Source organism: Haliotis rufescens, unplaced genomic scaffold, assembly GCF_023055435.1.
Source record: "Haliotis rufescens isolate VD_foot unplaced genomic scaffold, xgHalRufe1.0.p SCAF_7, whole genome shotgun sequence".
NCBI lineage: Eukaryota > Metazoa > Mollusca > Gastropoda > Lepetellida > Haliotidae > Haliotis > Haliotis rufescens.
In genome coordinates, this window is record NW_025964361.1 from 22,618,857 (window position 1) to 22,641,239 (window position 22,383).

At 40.0% G+C, this 22,383-nt stretch overlaps 1 protein-coding gene across 6 annotated transcripts in view; it reads right to left on the reverse strand.

The window, feature by feature from the left end:
- Window positions 1–2,781: 2,781 nt before the first annotated feature.
- The window catches only part of LOC124139848, a 142,932-nt gene continuing 123,330 nt past the window's right edge, over window positions 2,782–22,383 (reverse strand). For all 6 annotated transcript variants that reach the window (XM_046507228.2, XM_048387739.1, XM_046507231.2 and 3 more), the window contains exons 4-9: window positions 19,442–19,718; window positions 7,476–7,746; window positions 6,141–6,370; window positions 5,460–5,569; window positions 4,931–5,080; window positions 2,782–4,439 (exon numbers count right to left, since the gene is read on the reverse strand). In XM_046507228.2, the coding sequence (XP_046363184.1) occupies window positions 4,220–4,439; window positions 4,931–5,080; window positions 5,460–5,569; window positions 6,141–6,370; window positions 7,476–7,746; window positions 19,442–19,718 (1,258 nt within the window). In that variant the 3' untranslated portion in view covers window positions 2,782–4,219. The remainder of the gene's footprint in view (window positions 4,440–4,930; window positions 5,081–5,459; window positions 5,570–6,140; window positions 6,371–7,475; window positions 7,747–19,441; window positions 19,719–22,383) is intronic.

A 22,383-nucleotide genomic window follows, 5' to 3' on the forward strand; every position in this document is an offset into this window, starting at 1 on the left:
CACATGCTGACACGCTCTAAGTCCTCGGGCTTTTCATCGGGTTGAAGTTGGATATCACTGTCAAGGAAATGCCCATCTGACGATTGGAATCCGTAGTGGAGACGTATAGTCTGCCAGATATTCTCAATGGCAATAGAGGTTTCTGCTGGTTCAACTCCCCCGCCGTCATCGACGAAGCGTCGTAGCGGTGTACCACGAGTTGTCTTGCCCTATGTTGCGGCAGCAACGAGAAAGGGATCCAGTGAGAGTGTATACACTAATTTTTGTCTCCAATTTTCAAAGGGATAGACCGTCTCAGTCTTCGACAAACACCACTGCTTAGGGGTGCGAGGTGTGTTAACCCTGCTGTCTGTCGAACGATGATACAATCAGTGTCAGTTTCCCGTACAATATGAGACGGACTGATTGCTCATGTGTCTATATCGACGGGGGTCGACCAACGCTGCCACCACGCCAGTTAGGTAAGGTACAACAACAAAAACACTTCAAATATAGACAGTGGCAGCGATCGTAACATACAAACATGGCGGCCGGCACAGGCCGTTGCTGAGCAACCATAATGTTTTCCTGAAACTAATACTAAGCGGTAATGGCGCCTTATAAGAGCCAATTCTCTACAACCATATTGTCTTAAAACCCAATGAGCTAACGAGCCCTTTATAAGAGAAAATATCATCTACTACCATTTTGTCATATGAGTAACAGGCTGCCTAATAACGGCCTCAAACAATAGAAATGTTCTCCATCACCGCCGTATTAGAGGCGCCATGGCTACTCCATTTATAAAGAATTAGGGTATGCTGTAGACAGAATAACTGTAAAAAGCAACAGCGACTCTATGATAACGGCAATGCACCATGGTTTAAAATGCGTTCCAGAGTGTGTGTTTCTAAACGTGTTAAGAATTGACTGCTACTTGAACGAAACTTCACATTGCCAAGTGGATATTTCCGAGTGTACGAAGCACTCCTGCACTTCGTATTAAGCAATACCGCCAAGACGAACCAAACACAACAACATGTTTGTCTTCGAAATTATGGTCATTAAATACATTTTCAGAATTGGACATCTTGTTTTCACTGGTGATCCGGGTTAGAATAGGTCTTCAGCAACCCATGCTTGTCGTAAAAGGCAACTATGCTTGTGGTAAGAGGCGACTTACTCAGGCTCGCTGACTTGGTTGATGCATGTCATTTTATCCCAATTGCGTAGATCGATGCTCATGATGTCAATCACTGGATTGTCTGGTCCAGACTCGATTATTTACAGACCGCCGTCATATAGCTGGAATTTGGCTGTGTGCGGCGTTAAACAACATGAAACAAGCAAACAAACATCAATATCATTAGGTCAATCACTGTACCCTCTTCATTACAATAGTTACATTGATATGACCGTTGTCTATATCGTTCCCCACAACGCGTGACTTGGTTTGTTATAGCTGCTGCGTAGATCGTCGCTTATGCTTTCCACAAATGGTGTGTCGAAAGCAGCTTTCATTATTTACAGGAAGTAAACCAATATTCACTCAATCACTCTTTAGCTGTCCTTTGCCATCTGTAAATCTCAAATATATTTGTTCTCTTAGTCCACCCTGTTACACACAAGCAGGCTAAGTAGGTCTCACCTTCAATAGATGCTCACTTTTTATCTTGGTTTATTCCAAATCATTACGATACAAATTTATTACCCCTTATGACGTCATGTCCAGCTGACCCGTACATCAGTTAATCCGGACTTAACTTGGCTTATACTGTTTCCCGTGTTTAGAGTTTCACAGTGATATACATGTATGTTATAACAAACGCCGCAATTTGATATAGCTGGAATACTGTTAAAGGCGGCCTTACACCTAACTCACTCACTCAACCATACGTCATCTCGGTCCAATTTCGTTCACGTGCCTGTCACATGACGCAAGTTGAACCTTTTATACATGTTCACCTTTTTCTTCAAATGAGATTGTTGACTTAAACCCTAGGGCCCTGAACATTTCTTAGTATCAAATACCTGGAGTTCATTACTCGCGACTGAGGATATGAAAGATGACAATCAAATGGTGTAAAATCACTACACCACTTCTGCCCGAGGTGTGGCTAGCGGAATAAGCCGAGTGGATCCGAATGCCACCAGCAGTTGTCAACAGGAAGACGGGAAGTGCTTCCACCTGTTGTCGGTATAACGAGCGCGTGAACCATCAGCGGTCTTACCCCAGCCTTATTATGATTTATAGAAATAACTGATCCAGTAACGCGTGTTTCGTTTGACACTGCGCATTGCAGATAAAACGCCGATACAAAATTATCTCCCCTGATAACCTCTTGACACACTAAGATAGGAAAACACATAAAAAATTAATTATCTCTTCTCATTGCAAATGACGGAGAAAATGTGTTCTGATATAATCTGCACGTTGATGCCCGAATCTCACCTTGCAGAGAGCTGGTAACATGACACGGCAGCCGTCGTGATGGACATGCCTTGACGATTCATGTTGGTACATTCTAATTAATCAAGTGCATATGCATTTGATTCATGACAAGGAACCGACCAGGAAGGTTTAATGTGTACCCACCAATCTCGAAAAACAACAACAATAACAACAACAAAAACAACAACAATACTACTCCTACTCCTACTACTACTACTACTACTACTAAAATAGTATACTTGTAAAGAGCATAACTCCACACGTAATATACGCAATCCCCGTCCTTCAGAATTGAGAAGTTCCAACGAACATTGGGGACACTTTGGGGAAAGTAAACAAGCTTTGTAAGACTTTGTTAGGATTAATTTTATTTTAATTGACAACAACAAGAATAAGTTTACAAGAATATCAGCACCACATAAAATGTTCATAAATGCAATAGACCAGAATGCTGCTGTTCCGGTGTCATGTTGTCGCTCTTCTTGCGGTTAATTTCACACATCACTCAACATTCATACTCTCTCCATCGTTAAACTGAGAAAATATATTCAATAAATATAATATCTATACATCACAGACACCATCGTTATCGTAACGGCGCCATTTTAATGTCCTACGGCTACTCCCCCTACAAAAGAAACGCATGTGTGGTTTTACAGAGATTCATTCTGTGTCTACTGCAAGGTTTAAAAGCGATACGTGGAACAGGTGTGTGTGTTTGGAAGATTACAAAACTTGCGTTTGATCACGAAAATTTTAGTGATCTGAGTCAACCGAGGTTACCACATTTCTTGCCGGTCATGGCGGTTACTCTGAGATAAAATAACGTCAACGTAAGTTTTTTTTGTTTGGATTCCGGCAGGTCGTAGTCGGTTAAGTTACGGACAGCCTTTGCAGATATGTGACGTAAACTACTGAGCCCAAAGTCGTGAACCTGCTACTGATGCTTTTGATTCACCATCTTGAAGTCCAGTAACAGCTTCATTTCTCACGTTATTATTGAGCCTTGGCGTGACGATTTTCAAAATTCGCTTTGTTAGCTGAGTGATTTGTGAAAACGACAAGTGCCAAGTCCAATGACTTGCAGGTGAAAACTGCTTTCAGTTTCCCAAGAAAACGAATCATGCACATGTCAGAGGTCATCGATATTAACTCTATGGAAGACAATAAAACCTTTTTGTGGCACTTTATCAGTAAAGACGAACGACTTTATTTTCATGTAACACTGCAACATGGAAACTGCTCCATCCACGTACTGTACTGATGAAAATAACGTTACCACCAACGCGTTTCCTATTGTGGAGAGTATATTTCTTTGAATGACTGTCATCACAGGTTACGGTGTTATGGCACTTCCATGAAATGACAATTCTAACGTTAACGTTGCAGCAGTTGCAGATGGGTAAGAACGATAATTGAGATTTGAAATTCAAGGGTAATCTTTCTGTACGACAAACTGGCGAGTCATTCTCATGGTCCTGATTTCGTCACAGCTCTTTGTTATACAGCATATTTCATATACACTTATATACAGATACCTCCCTTTGTCTTGTGTACTGTATAGGTAAGTCGGTGTTTGGAGCTTGGGAGAGTGCACATTATGTTGGGCGTGCGATGGCGTCATATAAATCTATGATACATATATCTCTGCACTTGTTTCCTGTCACGTGACAATACAAGGTGAAGGTCACGTCGGTTACGTGTCGCTGAATACGTATAAGGTCCAGGGTGGAGGGAGAGGTAGAGATTGTTTCCATGGCTACAGATAACCATGACAACACAGTATGACTATTTCCCAGCTTTTTCTTGACCTTTCCTAAGTTGTTTGTCCTTGTTTCTCCCCTTCTTGTGCCGTAAGTGTCGAACATGTCGATCCGTTTGTCTCTCTATCGGAGCCTCGAATGGAGACCCTATGTCATCATTTTGAATCGACGGACAGTGCCCCGATTGCACGTGTAATGTCCCATGCGTGCAAACTGGTTTTAGACATGTTTTTGCTTTAATACACCTGAAAAAAAAGATTGCATTCAATTTTTGTATAAGAACGCAAAGCGCTTTTTCACAGGGATTGTTCACTTTTTCGGTAATGGCTAAGCCGTAACTATTAGCTAAATGAATTGTGTAGATGCGATACAATCTAAATAGACTTTGTTAAGCAAGAATTTCACACAATTTGGTTGTGGTTAAATCCTCATTTATTTACAGTGAACTGGGATTATAACGAACTCAAAGGGACCCCTTATTTTAGTTCGCAATATCCGTAGTTCGTTATAAGCATAATATACAGCACATATGCAACAAATGGCCGGGACTAAAAAATAAGTTCGTTATATCGGTCAGTTCCTTATAAGCGTGTTCGTTATAAACAGAGTTTACTATAACTGATTTCACAATCGCCTGCTTAATTCTAATTCAATTCGCACTCGCTAACAAATACTTACTCAAAGTCAGACAGGTTTACAAAGGATTAAATAATTTTTAGTTCATTAAGATGCTTACGCTAAGTCTCTTTCCTGTAGAGGTATGAAGCCATCTTTGATGCTCTGACAGACGTAATTGTTTTCATCGGCTGATTGGTCACAGTCGCATGTGCACTGAACCCCTTTACGCATCATCATGAAGGGGAATGGGCACTTGTATTTGTCACAACTGAAATGAGATAATAAAACATAAATATATATTTAAATTTCATTGATACTATGGTCACATTCATATATCCTGAATAAGGTCGTTTAGGTTCGAATCTCTTTCGATGTCTTTTTGAACACAAAACCACATGTCTGATGTTTGAAAATATTGATAACGGCTTTAATTGTGGGTGAGCATATTTTGAGTCTTGTTAAACGCCACACTCAGCAATCTTCTAGTAATTTGACGGCGGCCTGTAAATAATCGAATCTGGCCCAGACGCTAAAGTGATTGGTATCATGAGCAACGATCATCGCCGTCGGGGTACGGTAATATGCAATCAGCCAATCACCGAACCTGACCACCTTAACGTCGCCTCATGGGACATGCGTATACCTACTTGGGGAGGCCTTGCTTCTCCTTACAGGCGCATTCTGTATGGTTGATAAAATTCTTCTTCTCCACCATATTTTTGTCGGGAAGGGTATTGTCCCCAATCAGCTGTACGACCTGTCGTTTACAAAAATAATAAAATACAGTTTTGATAACTGAAGAAATGTGAACAATAAGTCTTACATTATCAAAACATACAATTACTTTGTTTAATTTCTATTTGTTATTTCAATAAGTTCCTGGTACAATAAAATTCAAATATGTCAAACTGAAGACTATATTGATTCTGTTTCGAAGAAACTCAACACTTTTCAATCAAAACTTTGTTATTTCCTTAACTGAACATGGCAAATAATGAGCTATAGATGAAATAGTATTTTTGTTATTTGTTACGCATTTATAGATCCATCTATAAAGTTAAGGGCTATGCGTATTATCTTAGTCGTAAATGGTAAATATTTAAATGTAACAATCCTTCACGTTTTCAAAACAATGGATTTAACTATACGGAGGAAACAGTACCAGCTATTCTGTGTCTCCAGAGATATGTATTTGAAAGAGATGCAGGTTTCAGGCAATAGGGTGGAATGAGGTGGAACCCACGAGCACGGGTATGGTTCTACGACTGGGCCACCCGGCGTCCCACCGAGAGGAAGAGGTTGGATTTACTGAAAGAGCTCTGACTTACAATGAAGGATTTTTCGATGACTTCTATTCTGATAGGTCCACATTCCCTGTTCGCGGCGCCACAACACCCGGAGACGTTCTTACAGCGGTGTACAACAGTGCATTGTGGGAAGTACACTCGGTGTTTGTTTTCTTCGTCTATGACGTTGACAATCTCTGGCTGAGGCGTCTTACACTCCCCAAGAGGGCTGTTGGCCATTTCCTCAATATGATACATCGCTTCCGAAAGCTCTAGAAATATAGAAACATAGGAAGATGTAAATCAACACCAATAGCTAGGAAACATACCATTTAATACATATTAAACGAATTTTGATTGACTGCTAGAAATAATATTCAAACAGTAGAAACAATTTAATTTAGAAATATGTACTCAGCGATACCCGTTAGTCCGAAGCCCCGTTTATCTGAAACCTCGTTAGTCCGAAACCTCCTTAGTATGAAACCCCATTATTCCGAAACCCGGTTTGACTGAAACACCGTTTGACTGAAACTCCGTTAGTCCGAAACCTCGTTAGTCCGAAACCCCGTTAGTCCGAAACCCCGTTAGACTGAAACCTTTTAGTCCGAAACCCCGTTAGTCCGCAACCCCGTTATTTTGAAGACATCATAATCCAGACGACCTTGTTGCAGTTGGGAACATCATTGTGCATATTTATACAACGTTACTTTGCACCCACGATCCGTTATTAGTTGAGGTGAAATGTTGTTTAACGTCGCGTTCAAGATTATTGCACTTATATAGCGACATGCATGCACGTGTGTGCAGCTGCTTGTATTTGTCCGGACTTTATAGTGCTAGCCAACTGAGATACTATGCCGCAGTTTAACATGGATACCCCACTCACACACATTATACTGACTCCGAGCCGACATGCCCCTTAATGTTAATCACTATGCAGGGTAACAACAAGTACCATCTTTTGGTATGACGCAGACAGAGGATCGAACCACAGACCTTCTGCTCTCCGGAGCAGACCCTCTATCCACTAGGCCACGGAGGCGTTCTAAACAATTAGCTCTCATCATATTAACATGGTTTCATGGGACATAGTTTGTCACTTCGAGACATAATTTATCATATTAGTTAACACCTATCCAAAGCTAGTGGCGGGATCGCCAGAAAAGCCTACCATTTTTCGAGATACTCAATCTATGAGACACTCGTTATTAAAGACAACATATTAAGGGACATCACAATAAGGAATACACGTTTGTATGATGCATCTTTAAGGTTCCTATTCATCGTGCTGTTCTTATGCTGCCCAAAGTTCCCTCGGGAAAATAACGTGTCATCTCATCATATCTCATTGCAAAATATTTGGTTCATTTGTACCTTCATCAAGCCGATCCTGCTCTTCATCCATGTGCATATCATCCTCATCCACTCCCCATGATTCTTCGTCATCAAATTCCTCATTGAAATCTCTACTCTTCTTCTCAGCTCCTAGAAATTTCTGTATAGTCCGGGCGTTCACAATTTCATCTATCAACTCATTCGATAAATCTTTCTTATTCAGGAATATACGTAAAAAGTCATAGTAATTTTTTGTATGCTGTAATTGTCTTTTTAATTCACTTAAAGGCACTGGTTGTAGGTGAACTCCCTGAAAATAAATGGAATCATAATTACATTTTGTAGAGTATGATTATATAATGGATGATAAACCATGATTAAACATCAAGTCAATCATTTCTTTGGAGTGGGTGAGTGAGTGAGTGAGTGAGGTATGTATGTATGTATGTATGTATGTAGGTAGGTAGGTAGGTAGGTAGGTAGGTAGGTAGGTAGGTAGGTAGGTAGGTAACTTCACCCTGGGGACAACTTTAAATACGACAACCAAGGTCTGTGAACACTAACAACGTTATGCTATCCTTCGCATTAACTTTCACGATGATAACTTACATACTGTCCAAAGCCATGGGAACTCAGTCACTTTCTTAACTGTATTTTAGTATGTTCGCTTACAGAAAGTAGGGGATATATTGCTTTCATTACCAATCGACAATAATCGAGTGAAAGCAGTAATGAACGATGTAATGGAAAATGAAAAATTAGACATGACAACCGATGACAAAGAAGCTCCAAAATACAATTTTGCCAATTCGCAAACACATGCACTTCAGTAGTAGGAATAAATGTGTCAGGACAACCGAATATCATCTACTGATTGCCAAGGTGTTTTACTTGTAAGAGGCGGCTAACGTGATCGGGTGGTCCCAGTTGCGTAGATCGATGCTCGTGATGTCAATCACTGGATTGTCTGGTCCAGACTTGATTATCTACAGACCGCCGTCATATAGCTGGAATATTGCTGAGTGCGGCGTAAAACAACAAACAAACGAACGAACAAAAGGGAAGAAGAGCAGGACGTCCCCATCAGTTACACGTCTATCGACAGAGGAGACAGCAACAGCCGTTACAACATTAAGTGCGGGATTGTCTTGTATTTCAGGACAATCTCCTGGAAAGTGACACGGAATTCACACACCTGCTAACATATCAATTTATTATACTGTCACATCCAGGAACTGTCGGTAGCGATTTAGATAAGCGACATTTTTACGACATTATATAGCCGTAATTAGGGACGTTTTACGGCAGAAATGCCACTTACAACAAAAGCAAAAGACTGAAAATGACATTTGGGGTTGAGTCTGAAAGGGATGCTTTCTGGAGGAAGATGAATAACAAATACTGCCGTGTCTGATTTTTGCCATTCAGACGGAGACAGAAATAAACGCCATGTTGTATACATATTTGTTGTAAGGTTATCACTTATAACATGAGGCGCGCGGCAGGGGAAGGCTGTGATATCTTGGGCTAATCTGCTGGGTCAGAGTGACATTGATGACGGAGAGGGAAGCAGGGGGGCTGACTACCCTCGCAAACGTCCACTGCATATATTGTATCTTTATAACGAAAAGGTTTAGTCTTGAGGATCATCTTGCCAGCGTGTGATAAACTCTATTCTTGAAATGACCTGACCCGTGCGGCATCCCCTTCGATTCTTGTTTTATTGCCAGAATGTTGCTAGTGTTGAATCTAAATACGGTTTCGTACCACTGGATTGCCTGATCCATCACTTGATTGACTGGTCAACTCTCGATTGTTTACAAGCCGATATCGCATGGCAGGAGTAGTGTGGTGCGTCGCCAGGCAACAAACAAACACTAACAACATGTACCTTTATTAGCAAATTGTGTGGATGGCGGTTGCTACCGGTAAAGCAGGCCGCGCTTACCCTTTTCATGAACACCCGGTGTCATCACTGATTTTCAGTGATCCATTCATATCATCTACCACTATGGAATCTGTTCCAGCATAAAATCGAGACTGATTATTACCTGACGTTAACGTTATCATACATTATATTTTCCTACTACTACTACTACTACTACTACTACTACTACTACTACTGTCAACAATGATCAGTTCTACTACCATTACTACATCTACCACTACTACTACATCTACAACTGATGGTGCTGCTTCTACTACTACTACTACTACAACTACTACTTTTACTACTGATGACGCTACTATTACTACTACTACTTCTACTACCACTACTACTACTACTACTACAACTATTACTACTGCCACCACTACCACAACCACCACTGCCGATGATGGTGGTGCTACTACTACCACTACTACTACATCTACTACTACTACTACTACTAGTACTACCGTGTAAATCTTACGTAACAGCCACACAATAACATACCTACATTTACCGTGTAAATCTCTGCCTGATGTGACAGCCTCACAATACCATACCTACATTTACCGTGTAAATCTCTGCCTGACGTAACAGCCCCACAATAACATGCCTACATTTATCATGTAAATCTGTGCCTGACGTAACAGCCCCACAATAACATGCCTACATTTATCACGTAAATCTCTGCCTGACGTAACAGCCCCACAATAACATGCCTATATTTATCACGTAAATATCTGCCTGACGTAACAGCCCCACAATAACATGCCTACATTTATCACGTAAATCTCTGCCTGACGTAACAGCCCCACAATACCATACCTACATTTACCGTGTAAATCTCTGCCTGACGTAACAGCCCCACAATACCATACCTACATTAACCGTGTAAATCTCTGCCTGACGTAACAGCCCCACAATAACATGCCTACATTTATCACGTAAATATCTGCCTGACGTAACAGCCCCACAATAACATGCCTACATTTATCACGTAAATATCTGCCTGACGTAACAGCCCCACAATAACATGCCTACATTTATCATGTAAATCTCTGCCTGACGTAACAGCCCCACAATACCATACCTACATTTACCGTGTAAATCTCTGCCTGACGTAACAGGCCCACTATAACATGCCTACATTTATCATGTAAATCTCTGCCTGACGTAACAGCCCCACAATAACATGCCTACATTTATCATGTAAATCTCTGCCTGACGTAATAGCCCAATAAGAACATACCTACGTGTACCGTGTCAATTTCTGACGTAACAGCCTCACGATAGCATACCTACATTTATCATGTAAATATCTGTCTGACGTAACAGCCTCACGATAGCATACCTACATTTATCATGTAAATATCTGTCTGACGTAACAGCCTCACAATAACACACCTACATTTATCATGTAAATAAAAGCGTGACGTAGTAATGTCACATCAGTCCTTTGGCAAGGTGACTTGTTTCAGGAAGAGGGTCACGCTGACCTGTCACACATACTGTGACGTTACTGACGGAACAGGCGGGGTAGCGTTATGAAGCGTTCAGGTGGGAACATGCAGGGCCGCATTCCATTGACTCACGCGGAATTCAAGAGCACGTTCTATATATAGTTAAACTTTAAATATCCCTTGAAGAATGAAATAGCTGTGGGCGCTTTTAAGAGACGTTTTGGTGCGCTTCAGCATGTGACATGGAATTATAAGGCCAGATACTGCGTTTTGAAGTTAACTCAGTGTAGCAATTACTTCTCTGTATGTTTAATGTTAAGCTCGAAAGCGAGAGCATGTTATTCTACTAGGCTTAGTTATCCTATTACATTAATTCCGGGGAGGAATAGGACCTCAGTTTATAGATTGTCGTAAGAACCGATAAACAGGATGAAGTGATCAGGTTCGGTTGCTAGGCTGATTTCGCATCATCGATTCCGGATTGTGTGGATCGTTGCTCATGTTTTGGTCATTGGTCTGTTTAACTAAGGTTGGTTGGTTGGTTAGTTTGTTGTTTCACCTCAGCAATATTCCAGCTGTATGAGGGCGGTCTGGAAATAATCGAGTCTCGACCAGAAAATCCAGGGATTGATATCATGAGCATCGATACACGCAATTGGGATCGATGACCTGCATCAACCAAGTCGGCGAGCCTGTCTACCCGACCCTGTTAGTCGCCGCTTACGACAAGCACAGTCGCCTTTTACGGCAAGCATTGGTTGCTGAAGACCTATTCTACCCCGGATCTTTACGGATCGTCTAACTAAGAGACTAATGTTACATATATATGAGAAACAGGGACACGCACCGCCCAGTTTTCTAAGAAGGTAGCATACATCGTAGCATACACGATCTCCTCTAGGTTCGAATCCAAGATAAATTCTGATTATGATCCTTGGTCTATCGCCACCAAAATGCGCTAAACATAGATAAACGTCTGTTGAAAAACATCCGATATTCAATTATCGAAAGCAGGTGATTTGTTTTTATTTTAAACTATGAGCCTGAATTTATTTGAAGAAAAACACTTTGCAACAATGTATTTTTTGTGGCAGGCAATTACTTTTTTTTTAATAAATATCGGGGACAATATGTTTGTTTGGCTGAAATCCCAGATTCAGGTAGGCATAACCACCACCAACACTCCCACTACTACCACTACTACCACCACCTACACTCCCACCACTCCTACCGCCACCACCACCACCCAAACTAACTCCCACCACTCCTACCACCACCACTCCTACCACCACTACCCCGACCACTCCTACCACTACCACCACCACTACGACCACCCACACAACTCCAACCACCACCACGTGCACCCCTACCACTCTCACCACTACCGCTACTTTCACCACCACTACGACTATCACCACCCCCACCCATCTTCCCGAGGCAAGCGAGTTAACTGACTTTAAAAGTCCAGTTTCCACCCTTGCCGAACTAGGCTGGAATTAATGGGCTCGATCGTAGCGCCACCAGTGGCTATTATGTCCCTTATGTTATGTCCCTTCTATGCCTCTCCCATTGACCAATCAGATTCCACATCTCGTATCACTTGCATTTGCTTCTCAAACTAAATGGCGGCGCCAAGACAAGACGATCAGATCGATAATCAAGATCTATATTGTGATAAAACGGGTCTTACATCGCAATATGCATCAAATCACGTGAGCACCTTGATTAAAAACATGAAAAGATTTGGAAAATATCTGTTGACAACGAGTTGGCGGTGGAAATGATTTGCCAATCCTGCAATCGACCGAAATCTGCACGACAGTTTACGAACCGGATTTCGATTATGTTGCGCGATTTTGCTTGGACTATGCATAGACTCGTTAGTCCAGCCAAAATGTAACTCCATAATATCAGCCTAGTTCGGCAAAGGTGGAAACTGGACTTTTATAGTCAGTAAACTCACTTGCCTCGGGAAGATGCCCCCACCCCACTACTAACACGGCTAGCATTACTGCCTCTACCACTACTCCTCCTCCTCCTCCTACTACTACTACTACAACAACTACTACTACTACTACCACTACTATTGATGGAGCTGCTCTTACTACTCCTACCACTCTCCAGTTAACCCATCAGTTAAACTAATTTATCCCTGCTTGATATGTAATGAATAAAGATGTGAAATACTGACAACGATAATTGTAAATGAACTAAATTTACCAAACACACGAAGTGTAGCCAGTTTTTGAGAAGAGTGAGATGCATAAAAAAGTATTATGCTTGAAAAGTATTTGAAAATAGTTATATTCTGAAATAATCATACTTAGAAAATCTCTTGTATACTTGTGTGTCGACATAACGTGTGCGTCTTCATACACGTAGCTATAGGAAAAAAAGAAAAATGACGCAACTGTTCCAGCCTGTAACGTACTAATATGCTTCAGTGATTACACTGGCGATATGATCGGTAGACAGCCTGGGCGAAAAGAGGTACAGCTCGAGGCGGCGTTAAGAGATTTTCTATCCGGACTTTAATTATAAAGCACCAGGTGTTCGTCCACATAAAGCCATTTTTGCATATACATATGTTCTTTGGTATGATAATAACAGCGTAAGGCGTGATAAAGGTTGTATTCACATTTGCTTATTTTATGTCATGGGGGTGTGTTGGGGGTTCGACCAATCAGAGACGAGAATATGAAGGCGCGGCAGGATATGGCAATGCTGATTATATACATGTAGTAACATAAGCAATGACGAGGCAAGTCCAGGGAACAGTTTAACTGTTTATATGTGCGTCACCAATGTAAATCTGTATGTTGCATGACATTCATTGTGCATTTGTTCTGTCATTCAATACATTTTACATTGGAATGTAAATAGGTGAAGAAAACTCTTGTTATGAGAACCTCACGGGTTGTTTACATGTCACGGATGAAAGGTATGTTGTAAAGACGTCAGTAAGTAAATATTCACGTCAAGTGGTTATATTTGTTATCAAATATGATGGATGTGGAATACAATACAAAATAAATGAAAAGCAACGAACTAAGTACCCTTAGTACCCTGTCTTAACCCTGTGTTTTCGTGAATAGTCACCGCCCTTGTGCCTCGTGTAGTACTCTGTGGTAATACACTGTCTCAGAGGACCGGTAACAATGTTTCGCCTTTCAGCATCACATTGATGGATGATTTATGAAACGACTTGTTTATCATAAAACTTCATTCATGGATAAACATTAGGGATTCATGTCGGGTTTTTTCATCCACCGTTTACATGACTCTTTCACTATGGTATGCACTATGTAAGGAGAACACTGATATTAATGAGTAGCGGATGTTTTGAAACACGTGGGGTAAAACGGTTGTAAACAGATAATGTTGACTTTTTGAGACTGTTAACGCTGTGAGAGGCCACTTCCATATTTATGAGTCACATTTGTCTTCTCAATTGTATTTTGATGTTTGATGTTTAAGTGGCGCATTAGTGATATATTCAACTTTTGAACTTGAAAAGAGTTGATTTATTTAATTGAATAAAATTGAGTATTTAGTTGTTTTTGAATGTCTCGCTATCTGAGCCCGAGCTTAATTTTGGATGAAATATTTGCGCCTAAAGTGATACAACCAGTATTAGGCCTGGGCTTAATATGTGCAATTCCAGTAAGTGAATTTTTGGCTCTGATCCATGCACATGTACATGTGGGCCATGTATCAGTTTATACATGACACAAACGATTTGGAGTTGAAATTATGAGCAGCAATACAGCTATTTAAACTTTTACTTTCCATAGGAAAGCCTACATTTTATATGTAATACTCAGTTCCGTATCACACCACAGGCTGAAGAAATGTGGAACTGCGTTTAAACGTCCATTATCAAAATAGTGCTGATATTGTGGTGGGGTGTAGTGAGATTCAGTAATCTACGTTTCCTGTACATGTCTCTGTTGAACCAGGTTATACAAGATTCAATTGCCTATCTTAATCTAAGTGCCCCACACAGGACTCTAATTCGATTACCCGGTGCCTCGTTCGCAGAGGGAAATACTTTGATACCGAAAATGAATGTTTAGTCAAGTATTATCGTGAAGTCTGCCTTACTGTCTGTTTCACGTGTGTCTCTATGGCAACACACATATCTTATCTCCCTCTGGTGGTAAAATAAAGTTCATTTACACCGAAAATCTCTTTTCCGTGCTTATTGTAAGTTTAGCTGTGTTAGATGTTTTATGTTTTTGTACCTCGAGAATTTCGACCATTATAATTACATAACCACAGATTCAATGTCCGTGCATACAAGCAAACACATGCTACTGTTCATCATTTAAAGGTGCACTTCCCAGCATCTTTAAGCTGGGGTTGCCCTGTCCATCCATTATATTTTACCTTTTACGCCCAATCTGTTCGTTTAATAATCGAGACTGATTATTCTCTGGCGCTGACGTTTTATATTATATTAAAATATAGATAAGTTCCTTCAATATGCACCAAAAGACTTCAAATACAGCGACAAATGCAGGCACGTGTGAGGTTCATTGCACATTTACAACCGATACAGATGCTTGTGAGGAATGTTAGCATGTACCAAGTAACTTTGAGGATTCATTTTTAAAGCTTGGCAAGATTTTTAAAAAGGTAGGTGTATCCGCTTAGCATGCATAAAAAGGAATATCTTCAGATCAGTAAAAGATCGTTTAACAACAAACAACCCAAAGAGGCAATCCAAACTTAGTCTTGCACGTATATTGACCACAGTACCGGGCCATGGGATCAGACCTGAGGAACTTAGGACATAAACCTTAAGTTCCATATTTCTCTACGAATTTATTAACATACAAAATATATTTCAAGCCAAAGCAACCTATCAACCCCCATATAAGTTTGTTTTTTTATGGTACTTCCTGGTTCACAATTTCCTTATTACACGATAATCATCAATACTAAGTAATTACGACGTGATAAGGAGACCCTTCCATCGTCCTATCTGGGGGCAAATTATATTTGCTCTCCACGTCAGTGTACACTCGAGCTCGCAGCGTTACATAGTATACTGAGTTTATAGTTCAATCAACTGTCTTCATGAGCTACAGGAAACAACCCTCGCCCCCGCACACAGGAATTTTCGGATCAAAGGCTAATTCAGTGTTTATTCTAGCCAGAATTCGAAGCTGAATTTATTCCTGGAACAACTGGCAGGTTTGGTTTTGGGACGCCCTACAATCGGTATATCGATGCTGCTATAAATTAGCGTTTTACCTTGGTATAGATTCCTCGCTTAGTACGACATGTAAAAAATCACGGGAACAAACAAGTTCATTATTTGATAAGAAAAGTAAGGAAGTAGCTTGCCTTAGGTTACAGATTCTTTGTTATTACGAACAAACCGTGCATCTTACTTCGAGTATGCTATTCATTTCCTGGAATGCGTAAATAGATTCAGCAAGCGTTGATTTTGTAAATATTTTACTTCTGGCTAACGATGCCGTGGAATGAAACTTCATCTTGTAACCTTGAAACGTGTTGCAAGAATCTTCTACAACTTGAGACGCGTCCAAAATGCAAATTATTTTACGTTGATGAGCAACATCTTTTGTTTACTCCTGCTGTGCTGCGTATGGTACACAAGATTTGTAGTGACATATTCCTATCTTGAAGGTGAATCATTCAATGAGACTTTTTCGATTCGAGGCGCTATTTTAACTTAAGAGCACTGCCATCTTAGAGGCATGCCAGGGCGTAAGGCTAATATAGATACGTTAGGTCAATATCTAAATCAAAGTCATGTAATGTCAAGACGTCGTTCAGCATCAATAAGTAAGGTCACTATTAATATGTAAGGTCACTATTAATATGTAAGGTCACTATTTATGTGTAAGGTCAATACTTATATGTAAGGTGAGTGAGTGAGTATGGTTTTACGCCGTTTTTAGCAATGTTCAAGCCATATCACGGCGGGGGACACCAGAAATGGGCTTCACACATTGTACCCATGTCGGGAATCGAACCTGGGTCTTCATCGTGACGAGCGAACGCTTAAACCACTAGCCTACCCGACCGCCCTTAATATGTAAGGTTGATATTAATAATATGTAAGATCAATATCAACACTTAACTTTAATATTATGCAAGGTCTATATTTTTGCGTTATAAGGACATTACCATATGTTGACAATATCAATCTGTACACATGTGTACTATATATAAACTGTACCGCAAATAAACAAAACGCAAGGGGAAAACGGAAATGGGTTTTTGAACTTCCAATTAAATTGAACATTCGTGTACCTGTCTGTCAGCTAGTTATCCGACATATTTATGATATATAATATACTTTTGCCTTATAAATAAATATGTAATCTATACATTTCACGTATATGGAATAGCATGTTGATGATGTAACGATCAAACAGGTGAGGTGGGGTACATGGGGTTTAACGTCGCGTTCAAGATTATTGCACTTATATGTCTGTTTGTGTGTGTACTAGTCATACTACTAGACTAATGCCGATTTTATAGTGCTAACCCACTGAGATACCATGCCGCAGTTTAACATGAATATCCCACTCAAACACAGTAAACTGACTCCGAGCCGACCAGTCCTTGATCACATCCCCATGCGGTTATGAATAGCTCGTCAACTACAATGGGTGAATAGAAATGACACATCCCAAGGTGTGGACTGTACTGCGCCTGTGACGACAGGTAAATATGTTCCTATCAGCTGGGTGTGACATTTTAAACACATTGTAGGTTATATTCATTTACATAAGGAAGAAAGAAAACCACTCCATTCTGTTTAAACTGTATTTATATAAAGCTTAAATCGAATGTCAAATGTCATTATGTGAATAATCTTTAACACTATCAGAAACTGGTTTTGTCGAGGTGTATTGAACGTTTGTAAACCGTGTATCAAGGCGTCTTTCAAAACTAAGTGCATTTGAATCTATCACGCCGAAATGGGGCCAAATTCACACTCGCATAGTTCAGAACTGGACTATATGAAACTACAATGAACTTTCCATTATTTATTGAAGGTGACATGTTGGCAATAAAATATATGATTTTAATTTTTTTTTAAATTATTTTATTCTATATTAAACCTCGAACATTAATCAATTATGCTCAACGTCAACAGCAGTAACGAGAGCTAAGTCAACATCATGAGCTGTGAACGTCTCAGGCAAACCCTCTATCACTTTCACAGAAACCGGAAACAAAAATGTTGATCAAAGTCCCGCGCATGTTCAAACGTGGTTGCAGAAACGCCATCTTGATAAAAGAAAGCTAATCAGTAAGGATGACTAAGTAAACTGAAATGATAATCCCATCCGCTGTCATGGAAACCTATCAAAACAAAATCAAAAACGAACTTCACCACCTGTCTTTTTCTAAGATAAGACGGAAGCAAATTCCTTTTCCCGGACCCAGAAGCCTTTGTTGTGTGAAGGAGGGAGCGAAACCACACTACGGACTATTAAAACAACCGTTTGCTTACATGCACTTAAAAACCACGTGCTTTACCAATCACTATAGTTACATACAACCTTAGAAATATATAGGGTGGTATAGAACCATGACATATTGAAAGCAAGATAATAATCTATTTCAAGTTGTACACATGATACAATTGATGTTCTTATTCACAAATGTTTGATGTTTATAAGAAAACATCTTTCACGAGTTAAGGTTTAGCATTGCATGGCATGACATATTAGAAATTGGAGACAGCCAATTATTTGATTTTACCAGCAGTCACGATTCAATCACAAATACAGCGAAGTAGCAATTTCGGATTTCATTGAAACCTTGTTAAACCTGTAAAAGCGTCCAGAGAAACGAATTATGGGAGGGGTAATGTTCATTTGTAAACAACAACACTGCACGGATATCCAACAGGATAGGAGACCGCCTCCGTGGTCTAGTGGTAGACTGTCTGCCCAGGGAGCGGAAGGTCCGGGGTTCGATCCCCGGCCGTGTCATACCAAAAGACGTTAAAAGATGGTACTTGTTGTTACCCTGCCTGACGCTCGTTATTAAGGGGGCTAAATCAAGGACTGGTTGGCTCGGAGTCAGTATACTGTGTCTGAGTGGGGTATTCATGATAAACTACGGCATGGTATCTCAGTGAGATTGTTCGACTTTAGGCAAATCGGCATCAGTTCGGATTACCACACACGCACACGCACACACACACATACACACACACACACACACACACACACACACACACACACACACACACACACACACACACACACACACACACACACGCATGCATGCACATCGCTAAATAAGTGTAATAATCTTCAACGCGACGTTAAGCCCCATTTCACCCCCCTCGATGTATAGGATAGCAAAGTATATAAAACATAGTGTTATCTCCGGACCAACACGGTTTTACTGTATAAAAACAACACACCAACGACAATTACAATAATGTTACCAACTACTACCCAAGAGAAAATGACCCTTTTGATATATCCAACGTTGCCTGTATTAACAACGATTCCTCATGGTGATAAAACACGTTTCATTTAAACTAAATTCAACTAGAATTTAAGAATTTACCACAATGCATGTTGGTTTGAGAAAGATACAAAACAGGTACTTACTTTTAATTGTGTTGTCTCAACTATATCCACTATTCCCGGCGCGTGTTCGTCCCCACCAAAATTGTTGTTTATGATCAACCCACCACAGGAAGCTATTATTAGAAACAAAATACATTGACCCGTCACTCGAAGCATTTTGGACTTATTCCAATGTCCTCTGGACCCGCATTTAGGGCAGCAAACCCGTCCACAATTTTCGTTTTTACTTTTAACTTCCGGTAATTCCACTTCCGTTTGGCCAGTATCCAGTTCCGGTTGACCGGTTGACCAGTGAACACTGCAAGAAAAGGGAAGACATTTTGAAACACATTTCCAGCATAGAAAATTCGACGTCTCAACCTCCACGGGGGGATTGTGCATATGGTAGTAGAAACATTTTCTCGAAGCTGACGAGATTTTAAATTGCGTTTATCTGTTCAATGGGGCAATAGGCTGGGACATACTGCGTGAAGCTCTCAGGGCCCGGAAAAAGTTATTAACCGTCCCTAAATACCGCCGCAGTACTTGATAACTTCTTTATCAACATCACCTCCTTGTTAAAAGAGACTCGAATTATGAAACACGGAAATTAGCGCAGTACTGCACTCATTAAGATACCCAAACAAGCATGGTGACCTCGTCAACACTACAATCTACGGAAGTATTAATCACAAAAGTAGGCTACCTTTGACCTTTACATACAAAACACATACAACAACTTTAAATATGATATAAAACAAAATTTGAATCAAACAGACCAAATGTGTTTAAATCGTGCTCTCAGTCACATCATACATATTAAAAAGTCATCGGCTTGCGTGCGAGATAATAAACTTGAACAACAAACCTGAAAAAATGCTATGTACCTTAAGGCGAGAATGTGTTACACCGAGTAGGCACTCCTGGCTTCACAGCTATTAACGGATGTCATATTATCCTCAAGTTCATACCATGATGGTGAGGACAGTCATTGGTCCTTAGTACAGGTTAGGCTAAACCACGTGGCCACCGTGCATTATATTGAAGACTACCAAAGCGTGTGGCCTCGCTGGGATTGACGGAAATAGACAATCACACGACATCCCAGCTGGCACGTATTTCAGAGAAACATGCAGATGATGTCATGACCCGTTGCCAGGAATCCCACAAACACATCGTTACACATTTCGCGACTGTCCAAAATGACCAACTCCAGTTCAATAGATCTTGAAATAGTAATATGGTGTCCTCCTCGTTTGTTGTTATTCTAACTGGTAACACAATACCTTCCTGAAGAGCATCCGTATCATTTTTACGCGCATTTAGGATTCAGTGTAACTCGAGCATAGAGGCATAATCGCCGGCTACGCGCTTCCGACATTCCTCTGGATCGTGCATGTCCTGTAAGCTAGCATTACCATCCATTGAGAGACTTCCCGCTCTCTCCCTCCACACGTTAAACTAGGGCTCTTGAGTTTGTACCGTTGCTTTGTGGAAAACAATACTCGTGAACGCACAACGTACATGTCTTTAACAAAAAGGACGAGCTAAACAACAAAACACATCTACTGTTTTCAATTAACATTTTCTACTATGTCGAGTTCACTCCTGGGTCTGTGAGAGCAAATATCTTATATTTTGTGAACCGTAACGCAAAAATAAAAGCAATCATCTATTTCTGAACTGGCAAAGAGCCGTAAAGTGCATTCAAGCAGATTATGACATGGTAAAAAATGTACTTAAAAAAAACAGATATGAAAGAGTGTAAAATGGTAGAAAGGTGTACCTGAGGACTCCCCGAGTGAAATGATTGATCGATGTGATGCAATGTGGACCACGTTGTGTGGTATATAAATTACACCGATTGCTTCACGATGCATGAACCTTGCATCATCCTCCATTCACATGTACCTTTACGTTTCATTAATACAGGTGGCAGTGACTCAAGTCACAAAGATGAAAAGTTATACAAAGAAATGAAAGCATTCAAACTGCAATAAAACTTGATTCTATCAAATGTCTTTTTTGAAGACTGAATTACCTTCTGCCGGTACCCTTGTGCTTGTATTAACACACCTTCGCGCGTTAAATGACATTGAAGTCTTTACTGTGAGGTAACTCTTCTCTTCTCTTTCATCTTAAATTTGTTTTTGAATATGACCCTGCGCGAAACTTCACATAGCGTATCATCCACATAGCGTGTTTTTTTAAAGATTTGTGCAGTATCTTAGAAACGAAACGCAGATTTCAGCCCTTAGGATTTACTAAATGTCCAAATATGAAATAAATAAATTAATTTCTTCCGAGGAATATCCGTTGAGACAACTGTTAATATATATCACTAATAAACGTACAGCTATGATCACATGATATCGTTTTGATGACATATATACCTTATAAAGTATGTTGACTTTTAACTAATGACATTCATATAACTGCTATGCCACAGAGGACAGCTCGTGACGCAATGCTTATCCACGTGTACCTGATATAAGTATACGAGACCTTTCAACCCATACACATGTACTTGAACATAATAAAAATATTGGAGTTATTCTATGTATTCTATTTTATCTTCTATAACGACATACTTATATGCTGATACCTTTAATAACAACATATAGTTTAAGATGAGAGGAATATGAGACCTTTAATAACGACATACAGTTTAAAAAGGTACTAGTATATGAGACCTTTTATAACGACATATAGTTTAAGATGAAGCTACATGAGCCCTTTAATATATCGACATATAGTTTAAGAGGAAGGTATATGAGACCTTTAATAACGACATGTAGTTTAAGGTGAGATGTATAAGAGGCCTTTAATAATTACACACAGTTTAAAGATGAAGCTACGTGAGACCTTTAATATAACGACATATAGTTTATAATGAAAGTATATAAGATCTTTAATAATGACATACAGTTTAACGATGAAGCTACATTAGACCTTTGATATAACGATATATAGTTTAAGATGGC